Source organism: Notothenia rossii, assembly GCF_949606895.1.
Source record: "Notothenia rossii genome assembly, chromosome: 3".
In the NCBI taxonomy this organism is placed as follows: Eukaryota; Metazoa; Chordata; class Actinopteri; order Perciformes; family Nototheniidae; genus Notothenia; species Notothenia rossii.
The window spans coordinates 74,649,107-74,660,510 of record NC_136901.1 but is presented as its reverse complement, the minus strand read 5'-3'; the positions used below and the strand labels follow the sequence as shown (position 1 = coordinate 74,660,510).

Here is an 11,404-nt window from a genome sequence, read left to right as displayed (position 1 = left end):
ATGACTTTTATTCATCTTAATATGGACTTTCCTCCCTCTACAGTCTATAGGGCCTTTCTCTGACACCTACTGTAGGTCAGAAGCCCTGTAACTTTAGGTTCCTCTCCCATGATTCTAAACATGAAAAGCCTGAACTGATTAGTCTCACCTCAACGGATGTCTCGGGAGAATCAAGCCTTTCTGTGGCAAGTAGGAACTGGCTCATTAATTAGTTGAGCGTGATGAGTTGATCCGCCTCCCCACACGCACACGCACACGCACACGCACACGCACACGCACACACACACACACATACACACACGCACGCACGCACGCACGCACACACACACACACACACAGTTCCCTCCACCCTCCACCACTTGCTGTCTCCGAGATTTCTTGTTTGCTGTGTGGCGTCAGTAGTGAAGAGACTGTAAACAAGCAGAAGGGAGAAGAAGAAGGTCAGACACAGACAGAGAGGGAAGAAGAAGGGACTCGTGTGTCCGTTCTGGATGGTAACATCAAACCCGGGGAAGTGATTATACCCCTCTTTGAGACTAAAGACATTGACAGGTGAGTACAAATAAATAAATAATGCATAATACATCAGCTGTATTTTAAAGTGAAGTGATATTCCCTTATTTACTGTAAGTATGAAACACTTCCTCAAAGTATTTCATACTAATACATCATAAGTTCCTGATTTGAATGTACACTTTTAGAAGACACACATTGCAGTAAATGAAATAATTCTTCATGTTTACGTGCAGAGCTGCTCTGACCAGTCAGAATAGAGAAGTTCATGAGGGGCATGAGTGATAGCAAAACTTTAGAGGGTTTTTTCTTTCTCCAAAGCTACAGAACAAAAGAAGAAGGTTTTGTCTAGGGCAAAAATCAACGTTCAAGCTGCAGGTTTGGAGTTGATCCAGGATGCGGTCCTACCTCGCTCTGCTGCTCGGGATTGTGGCATCTGCTGCTTCAGGTAAGGCCCTAAAGATTTAAACAATGCAATGGGAAGAGGATCACCATAAAATAGACACATACAGTGTTTTTCTTGGTCACTTTCATATTGATTTAAAGATGTAAAATCTGACAATATGTAGCAATGTCTGAAAAAAGCTTTGTATAAAAGTTTTAAATAAATCCCATTTTAATAATATATATATTCTCTAATAGACATATTTCTCTGCATCAACTAACAAATGATTTATGAAAATACAAACATTACATCTTGTGTATTACGCTCTAATGATTTCATCATACATCTCAAGGCATAAACTCGTGGTCAGTCCAGAGGAGCTGAGAAACAGTCTGCTTTTCCATCTGCAAAACACACACTTTGTTTCCCCCATTTTGGTTTGGCTCTGAATATGACACATATGAACATCACCCGCCAAGCATCAAATTGCAATTTCATGTTTTTAAATGTGAGTACATAAAAGCATCTGTTGTTGGGTTTAATTATGGCTGAAGGAATTTGTTTTGCTTTCTGGTGCATTACTGTGAGGTGCTATTGGGGTCGTTTTGAGGTTGGATGAATGGTCCATTGAGACGATGGAACAAGGACTTTTAGGGAAAGACAAATGTTTACACTGACTATCAGGAGGTTCAGAACTAAAATGCTGATTTGTTTCATTCCTAGTTCTCAACAGTACCTTGTTTACTGAATAGAAAAATGCTGAACATGAAATCTTGGTTCTGCTTTAAGCTTCAAAACACACTGTCCAAACCTCTTGCTGACACTTTGATAACCTTTACCGAAAGTGACTGAACTCTAAATGAGAAAGCTTCAGGTTGACAGGAAAGATGTCAGTCTTTCCTGTGTTTTCACAAAAGTTAGCAAACCCGAAAGAATATCCTCAAACTAATAAATCCTATACAAAGTCATACAAAATCTGAATATATATTCTGATTTTTGTATAAATATGTAAAGCCTTATATATGTATATATATATATATATATATATATATATATATACATATATAAGGCTTTACTTATTTACAATTCTATTAACACAATTGTTGAAGAAAGCAGAAGTGAGAGGGAGGGATTTTATTCGGCTCCCAGTCTTCTGCCTGTTTCCTTAATTCAGAAGGGGGCTTCCAAAATAGATCTGAATCATGGAGCAGGCGAGACAGCTCTGGGTCCTCAGATGTTGTTTTTTTAAAGAACAAAACAGAAACAAAGTATTGGATTTTCAACAAGAAAAAAAAAGAAAAAGCTTAACTTCAACAACAAAGTTAATATTGATTCATTTGCTCACACACTATGTTCACACAACCTGCAAATAGTCAATAAAGGCCTTCATGTATTCATATTTTGTTCCTTTTCAGCAGAATTGAGGCGTCCAGTGATCAAGTGGAACTCCAAGGTGGTGGCAGGCTCTGAGGTGGTGGTCCGATTCGGGAGCCCTCTGGATCTGAGGTGTGAGGGGGACCGGCCTGTAACCTGGCAAACGCGGTTACCAAAACACAGACGCTACATTTCCAAAGGCAATGGGAACTTCCGCACATTGAAGGTGGAACGTCCCACTGCAGAATTCACCGGAACCTACAAATGTGTTTACACCATTGGGTCACAGCAACTCACCTCCTCAGTGCATGTGTATGTAAAAGGTAAGCTTGAATAAATAAGAAGTGAATCATTTCTGTGATTGTTCACTAGATCTTCTCTGTGTAAATCAAACATCACTCTACTGCTCTTTGATCTAATTCATTCTTTACAACACTTTCTATACCAGACCCAAACCGTGTGTTCTGGACCAGCAGCACGTCTGTGCAGGTGGTGAGGAAGGAGGGGGAGGACTACCTGCTGCCCTGCCTGCTGACAGACCCCGCCGCCACAGACCTGGGCCTCCGCATGGACAACGGCACCTCCGTGCCACCGGGGATGAACTTTACAGTTTACCGGCACCGTGGTATCCTCATCCACCGGCTCCATCCCAGCTACAATGCTGACTATGTCTGCACAGCCAGGGTCAACGGTGTGGAGAAGACCTCCAAGGCCTTTTCTATCAACGTCATTCAGAGTGAGGCCACTTGATTTGTAGGGATGGTCACCCAAAGCTGCCATAGATTCATTTGAAGTGACACGTTCACCAAGTTTGATAATTTTTCATAATTTCTCTTACTCCAGAGCTTCGTTGCCCTCCATATGTTGTCTTGGAGACGGATGAATATGTGCGCATTGTTGGGGAGAAACTCAAGATTCGCTGCACAACACACAACCCGAACTTCAACTACAACGTCACGTGGAAATACACCACCAAGTCGGTCAGTATTTGACATGTTGGGAGTGTCCTTGATTGCTGTAAAGATAGTATTTGTAACTTGGCTTTTATATCCCATATTTTGCCTTTAGAAAGCCACCATAGAGGAGAACGTTCGCTCCAATGGAGAAAACCGCCTGGACATAGAGAGCATCCTGACCATTGCTGCTGTGGACCTGGCAGACACCGGTAATATTACGTGCACTGGCACTAATGAAGCAGGGGTGAACAGTTCAGCCACATACCTGCTGGTCGTAGGTAAGGAACACAAACAACCATTCCCTCTTTTGTCTTATTGACGGGAATCATCAGCCTCTAAAAACAAATGGTTATGTTTCTGCTCAACAGACAAAGCCTACATCAGGCTGTTGCCCCAGCTCTCCCCTAAACTGGCCCACCAGGGTCTTTCACTGGAAGTGAACGAGGGCGAAGATCTGGAGCTCACTGTGTTCATCGAAGCGTACCCCCACATTACGGAGCATCGATGGCTCACCCCAACATCCCCCAACACCTCCACACAGGAGCAGAAGCTCATCAGATACAACAACAGGTACAACCGTGCTGGTGAAATGGGAGATAAATAATATAAATGATAATAATACAATAATAATCTAAATATGTGAGTTTTTAACCTAGGGTTCCTGGATTTAAAACTCTGATAATACTCAATGTTATTACTTCAAGATGTCAGCACAGAAAATGAATGTGTGTATCCAAGCCATCTTTGTTTTTTCCGTGGCCCATTTTACACCCTTCAACCAAGATTCATAGATAGCCTGTAGGTTTTCTGTAATCCTGCTGACGAACACAAATACAAATAGACCGAACCCTAAAAAATGTCATTCTTTGCAAATGCAGAAAATAATAATTTGTACTTCAAGGTCTTTACATTTTTCTCAGGTCATGCTAAAGGGAAGAACAGTGTTCTCGTTTTCCTTGTTGATTTACTCTACGACATGTCTGAATGTGTTCAAACTGCAAAATGAGTCATTTCATGTTCCTCTTTTTCTCAGCTAAACAATATTTGTATTTTAAGATACCATGCTACTCTGCAGCTGAAGAGAATGAATGCTCAGGAGCAAGGGCAATACATATTGTATGCCCAGAGTGACTTGGCCAATGCATCCATAAAATTCCAAGTCCAGATGTATCGTAAGTGACATAGTAAAAACAAAATCAGTAAACCCATTCACAGTTTTATGGCACGATTAAATTATCATGTAAAATGAAAATACAAGTCTCATTAAACCCTGAATGATACTTTTCTGTTGGTCTTTCTTAACATTACATGTCTCCTCACTGGCAGAGAGACCTGTTGCTGTGGTCAGATGGGAAAACATAACCACCCTCACTTGCACCTCATTTGGCTATCCTGCTCCCAAAATCATCTGGTACCAGTGTTTCGGGATAAGGCCTACGTAAGTTTCACTGCACCGGGATCATGGAATGTACTTTAAATGATACTTTAAAGGGGTAAGACATTTGTCTGACTGTATATGTTCCGCGATGAGGCAGGTGCAATGAAAACACCTCAGGGCTGCAGCTGGTAATCCCCCTCCAGGCCCCCACAGTGGAGGTCCAGAGGGAGGAGTTCGGGGCCGTGGAGGTGGAGAGCGTCCTCACCGTGGGCCGGTCCACCCGCAGGATGACGGTCGAGTGTGTAGCTTTCAATCTTGTTGGCATCAGCAGCGACACTTTTGCCATGGAGGTTTCTGGTGAGTGTCGTGTTATTTGATTGATGTACTTTTTGAATTGCTATTGTGCCGTCACATGGTGCTTGAACTAAATCGAATGTATTGCTTTCTCATGGTCAGCAGATCCCTTTATGGTGGTTATAAAACTGCACAAATCTGCTTGTATGACACACAGTCCATATAACTAAAATAGTGATTTTTCTCTGGTTCACAGACAAACTATTCAGTTCCACCTTAACTGGATCAGCAGGAATTCTGGCCATCCTCCTTGTGCTTCTTGTTTTCCTATTATACAAATATAAGCAGGTAAGGTTATGCACTAAGATGCTTCAACAAGCCTAAGTTGTAAAGTGTGGTTTGGACGGTTGAAATATTGCCCCAGGACGAAGGCTATCTTCTTGTGTGATGTTTGATGTTGTTGTGGTTTACTATTGGCTCCTTTTTTCCTCTTCAGAAACCCAGGTATGAGATCCGTTGGCAGATCATTGAGGCAAGAGATGGAAACAACTACACCTTCATTGACCCCACCCAGCTGCCCTACAATGAGAAGTGGGAGTTCCCAAGAGACAAGCTGAAGTTAGGTATGCAAAGAAAATAACAATAAAAACAATAGAATCAGAAAAATAATCTGACATTTAAATTTGGATAACTCAAAATGCTTTCTTCTTCTATTTTCTGTCCAACCAGGGAAGATCCTGGGTGCAGGAGCTTTTGGAAAGGTCGTTGAGGCCACAGCCTACGGCCTGGGAATGGAAGAGAATGAGTTGCGTGTAGCTGTGAAAATGTTAAAAGGTTGGTCAATGTCAAGATTATTTAACAGTGATCTTTATCTACATATGCTGTCAGATTGACCGGCCAATTTGAAAATGGCCAAGAGAAAATGTTGCCTAAATTATTTTGAAGATATGATGACAATGTGTATTGTGATTCTGCAGCCAGCGCCCACTCAGATGAGAGGGAAGCTCTGATGTCTGAACTGAAGATCTTGAGCCACCTGGGACACCACAAGAACATCGTCAACCTACTGGGAGCCTGCACCTACGGAGGTCAGACCACTTCCTGAATTTGTTCTGCATTATGTCCGATAAAAAAAGAATGCTGCAATAACATGTTTGTCGTTCAGTTCATGGAAAATGTCATTAGCATGCAACCACGTTTCCTTTGTCGAAAGGCTCATAACATGGCGTGTCTCCTCCTCATCAGGACCGGTGCTTGTGATCACGGAGTACTGCAGCCTCGGCGACCTCCTGAACTTCCTTCGCCAGAAGGCAGAGAAGTTCGAGAACTTTGTAATGAGTGTTCCTGACACTACGGACGACTCTAATGACTACAAGAACGTCTGCAGTGACAAACAGTTCATCAGAAGGTACATCACCGGACTTCTGCTGTCTTATCAGGATTTATGAAAAGCATTCTATCTCTGACATCTCCGTTTTTGTTCTCTTTTATTCTTCATCCAACAGTGACAGTGGTATCTCCAGTGCTTCTTCTAGCAGTTACTTAGAGATGAGGCCAACCACGGTGCCGAGTATCGAATTATCTCCAGGTAAAAAGCTTCATCCGCAAATCCCAGTTTGAATGGACACAAACACTTTTATTGTGCAGCACAATATTAATAAAAAGCATTAGCCCTACTTCCTGACCCTGGGTCTTACTAATATTATTAATGTTTGGTTCCTTCCAAGAATATGTGTCTGAGGAGGCTGCTGACTGGCCCCTGGACATTGACGACTTGCTGAGGTTTTCCTATCAAGTGGCTCAGGGCCTTGACTTTCTAGCTGCCCAAAACGTGAGTGAGTTAATTACTGAAATTGAAGTCACACATCTAAAACTTCCTAAAATACCCCAACAACAAACCAAATCCCCTCTGCATTTCCGAAAATAGCAAACAAATTCCCATGTAAAACAAAATATTTGTATAGAATATGATAAAGGGTGTGAAATCATTTGGAAGGTTTTTTTTCCATTGGTCTGAACATTTACTTGATCATAATTCTTAATTAATGCTGCATTGCGATGTGTGTGTGTGTGTGTGTGTGTGTGTGTGTGTGTGTGTGTGTGTGTGTGTGTGTGTGTGTGTGTGTGTGTGTGTGTGTGTGTGTGTGTGTGTGTGTGTGTGTGTGTGTGAGTGCAGTGTATTCACAGAGACGTGGCTGCCAGGAATGTCCTCTTGACCGACCGCAGAGAGGCTAAGATTTGTGACTTTGGCCTGGCCCGTGACATCATGAATGACTCCAACTATGTGGTGAAAGGCAATGTAAGCCCTCGAGTAGAGCTACTTCACATTTACCAATTTGAAGACTACATGAAAATAAAATAAAACGTTTTGTACTCTTTATATCGTGTGTGTAGGCCCGTCTGCCAGTGAAGTGGATGGCTCCAGAGAGCATCTTTGACTGTGTCTACACCATCCAGAGTGATGTCTGGTCCTACGGCATCCTCCTGTGGGAGATCTTCTCATTAGGTCCGAACACACACATATATACATATATTGTCCTACATTTTCACACATGTTTTTTATTATTTGCTTGCTAAACTGTATATTATATTTGACTAGGCAAGAGCCCCTACCCCAGTGTGGCTGTTGACTCCAGGTTCTACAAGATGGTGAGGCGTGGCTACCAGATGTGCCAACCAAACTTTGCCCCAGCTGAGATGTAAGCTTCCCACTTCAGCATCAAAAAGTCTGCTTCATACAGAAATGGGTCACAGCTCATTTTCCCATGCTCACTTTACTTTGTCCAGTCAATGTTGATGTCACCTGATTATCAGTTGAGTTTTACTGGAATATCAAGTGACTATCAGCAGGGTTTTTAGCATTGAGTCAATGTTCATAGTAGCCTTTTTATAAGCTGGATAAATGTTACCAGTTGTTTCAGATTGTTAGACTCTGAGAAACAGAGGCAACTATTTAAATATAAGTTGAGAAGTTGTAACCATGAGTGATTTGTGAAAGATCATTGATTCGAAGTCGACGTTGTACAATTCAAACAGTGTGCTCACCAAATGTTCATCACAACAGAACAAAGATCCCTTATTTCTCTGCCAGTGTATCTAGCATCTGAACTAACTGACACATAAAGAAACCTTATGAAGTTTCATTATTCCAGATTATTTTTCTGCTTCCGGTTATCTAATATCCCTTAAACACTCCAAACTTAATAAGTGAAATGAGAAATAAGAAGAGTGTTTTTCCCTGTATCTCAGAGGACCCTAACATCTGTGTGTGCTGTTTTGGCGCGGCTGTCACACCACCATGGAACAAGCGTGGAAACAGAGAGGACTGAATCTGAGTCAGAGCCTGCTCATCTGTTGTTCTGCTGTTTGTCAGGCCTCAGTGCTGCCTGTTAGCCACATGATCTCAAAGCTAGGAAGCCATGTAACTGCTATTTCACGGAAGCGTACTGAGACTGGAGGGGAAGAGGTTCTTATGAAGGAGTCTCTCTTATCAAACTGCATCACCACCTCCTTAAGCCTCTCTTTTTTTTTACTTTATACAGCTTCCTGATTTTACACCACAACATTTGAGAAAACTCGAGTGTTCAGTTAAAAATATAACCCCCTTAAAATGTATAGCTTAAATGTTTTTTTGTCCTGGAAACTTCTCTAAAATCAATCAGTTTTGTAATACCGTTCACTTTTTGTCCAGCTATATAATCATGAAGATGTGCTGGAATGTGGAGCCGACAGATCGTCCCACATTTAGCAAGATCAGTCAGATGATAGAGAGACTACTCGGGGAGCAGTCCGAGCGGGAACAGGTGAGTTGGTGTGAAGCACATTTCAGAGACTCAAAACCTGCTTTACCAAAACTATCAATAGAACAAATCATCTGGCGCCCCAGACAAAGTGTCCTCCGGAAACTCTCATTTTTAAATTCAATTCTCTCTAAGATTAAGCTAAGCTGTGAAACCAATTCAAATAATTAGATCCTTTGTGATAACATCTTATTTGGGTGCTGTTCCTAAGGGCGACACGCACATGTTCATGTTGTCTGAAAGCTATTTTTTCCTATTATCACACCAAAATATTATGAAGCTGAGATCAGTCTTTCTTGGTCTCACCGTCCTAATGCTGCTTCTCCACAGCTAATCTACCAGAATGTGCCACAGCAAGTCACAGAGGGTGAAGTGTGTGACGAGCCCAAGTCGTGCGACGGGCCCTGTGACCGGTCTTGTGACCACGAGGAAGAGGAGCAGCCTCTGATGAAGACCAACAACTATCAGTTTTGTTGAAAGCTAACCGCCAATCGATACGAAAAGAAAAGAAAAAAACTCATCAGCAAGCATCAGGGAAGTGGGATCAGCTGAAGCCTGATGCCAGGGTACCACGGCTTGTTCTAACCACCGGACAGTCGCAGAGAGTCATAGCTATTTTTTGCCTGTTGTGCTGTTCGCCAGACAGGCAAGCAGCAGCAGCAGCAGCAATCATGTGACTTGCTTCTTTGCAAACCATGACTACAAATTGCCATGTCTAACACTGACTGAAGAAATGAAAGGAGGAAACATGTCAACTAACTGCACAATTATCCAAAGATCCACCACAGACTCTTCATTCCTACTTCTGATATGTATTTGAGGTATAATCTGTTTTCAAAAGGATATCTGTTAGTCCTTTCTAGGGACGTAGCACAAAAGGAAGGACCCTTACAGTCCTTAAGGGCCCCTAGCACAACCACAGCTATTCATTCTCATATTTTGTGTTGGCCTTCCTCACATGAGGGCCTTGTATACTCAGTTCCCTATTTTCCCCAGTCCTACGCCCCTGGTCACTTTCCTCAGAGAGTGTTCCTATTATATATTGTACACTGTGTATTTTTGTATTACTGCCTTATGCCTGGTTTTTGTGGAGATATCAGTCAGGTTCCCTTCCTTTTTACTATGTTATTGCATGTATGGTTTTTCAGGGGAAGAAACTCAGCGGTCACATTAGATCCACAACAACAGCTGCTCATCTTTATATGCTGTAGACACGTTTTATTCTACAATCACCTCAAAAGAACATCTAAACAGTGCGAGTGTTTATCCCTGTTTTAAACGTGCTAAATCAACTGTGGAGAAGCCAAAGAATGGCCATGTTGTTTTGCTCGCCGTGGTTTGGTCACAGCTGTATTTCTTGTTACATACTTACAGCAGCTGTCAGTTGGTGGCAACATGTGATTCACCCACCTCTATCTAATGAATTAGGCATTGTTAAGTGTGATTTAGGAGCAGGGAAATCCGTTCTGGATCAGGTGAACAATGTTTCATGTTTGACAATGTGAAAGTATTTTTTGTTTTTTGTGAGGCACAACTTATCCTCTCCGATGTCTGGATGTAGCGGACAGCCTTCACTGCCAACTGTTTGAAGATATTAGATTAATGTAGAAGATTATAGGATAACCTATAAGCTACAGACTGCAAATGCGTGTGTCTTCAGGCATTTCAATTGTGCTTGCATCTGAATGAAACACGAGTGAGTTGTCTAATAATGTATAAATCTCATGAAGTAAATCAAGAATTATCTATATTTTTGCTGGAATGTTGTAGAGTAGATATTTCGGTACCACTTTACAATAAGACTACCCTTATAAAGGGTTTACGAATAGTTTGTAATTCATTTATTAATTAGGTTGTGAACACTTTATAAATCATTAATAAGCTTTTATAAGACATGAGATAAACAGGGCAACTGTGACCGGTGGCTTGCCAAATAGTGAGCCCACATGTATCTGTACTGCTAAGCCTTATATTGGCTAAATATAGTTACTTCGTCTCCTTCATCAGCCAGCATCCTTGGTATCTGTTGCTCACTGAGTTGATTCTCGCTAAGTAGCCAATATAAGGCTTATAAGTCATCTTGCCAAATAGTGAGCCTGTGTTGATGTATGAAAACTGTTAGAACTGGTTTATAAATGGTTCTTAATAATAAATAAAGTGTTTACAACCTAATTCATAACCTAATTATAAACCCTTTATGAATCCTTTATAAGGGTAGTCTTATTGTAAAGTGGTACCGATATTTCATATGCTGTATCTGTTGTGTTTTTGTGTGCAAATGAAACAATCAAAGCAAAAGCTGCAAATTAAATCACTGAGAAACTGTAGAGGCTTTGGATGAAGATGTACCATTACAACTCAAGAAAAGGAAGTTTAATATACTAAAAGATTACGATGCAGTGCCAGTTTGAGCAGATATAATACGCTTACTTCCTTTTTCTTGAATAATGCAAAATCTGCATTTCCTCTGGAACATTTCCCACAGTATCTGTCAACACTGCACTCGGAAGTCTTTGCAGAGAAGTATTTATCCTAGCGCTGAGAGTAGCCTACGGAGAATTTAAAAGCATGTTCTCCTTTCTGTGGTTTCAGCTAAAATTATATTTAATTATTTGAAAAAAGCTCACAACTTCTTTACACTCTACGGCAGGGGTCCCAAACTCAAGGCCCGGGGGCCAAATCCGGCCCGCGACCTCATTTTATG

The 11,404-nt window shown here is 41.5% G+C and overlaps 1 protein-coding gene across 4 annotated transcripts; it reads left to right on the top strand.

The window, feature by feature from the left end:
- Window positions 1-402: 402 nt before the first annotated feature.
- Window positions 403-11,027, top strand: csf1ra (colony stimulating factor 1 receptor, a). 4 transcript variants are annotated; one of them, XM_079669459.1, is made up of 22 exons: window positions 403-552; window positions 835-961; window positions 2,317-2,595; window positions 2,721-3,008; window positions 3,116-3,252; window positions 3,341-3,506; window positions 3,597-3,798; window positions 4,285-4,400; window positions 4,555-4,666; window positions 4,764-4,963; window positions 5,157-5,248; window positions 5,397-5,523; window positions 5,630-5,734; window positions 5,878-5,988; window positions 6,146-6,308; window positions 6,406-6,488; window positions 6,628-6,731; window positions 7,077-7,199; window positions 7,295-7,406; window positions 7,500-7,599; window positions 8,592-8,703; window positions 9,031-11,027. In XM_079669459.1, exons 2-22 carry the CDS (start codon window positions 910-912, stop codon window positions 9,175-9,177), a joined length of 2,931 nt encoding a protein of 976 aa, XP_079525585.1. In that variant the 5' UTR covers window positions 403-552; window positions 835-909; the 3' UTR covers window positions 9,178-11,027. The 4 variants fall into 4 exon arrangements, 3 of the variants coding, with proteins under 3 accessions (XP_079525585.1, XP_079525583.1, XP_079525584.1); XM_079669457.1 differs by having other exon boundaries at window positions 2,314-2,595; XM_079669458.1 differs by having other exon boundaries at window positions 409-552; window positions 841-961; window positions 2,314-2,595.
- The last annotated feature ends 377 nt before the right edge of the window (window positions 11,028-11,404 follow it).

Bases quoted from the DNA above. Each gene is read 5' to 3' on its own strand.
- csf1ra (XM_079669457.1), top strand. From the start codon at position 910: ATGCGGTCCTACCTCGCTCTGCTGCTCGGGATTGTGGCATCTGCTGCT. The intron at 2,596-2,720 runs GTAAGCTTGAAT...TTTCTATACCAG, and splicing joins AGTGCATGTGTATGTAAAAG to ACCCAAACCGTGTGTTCTGG. The intron at 5,989-6,145 runs GTCAGACCACTT...CCTCCTCATCAG, and splicing joins GGGAGCCTGCACCTACGGAG to GACCGGTGCTTGTGATCACG.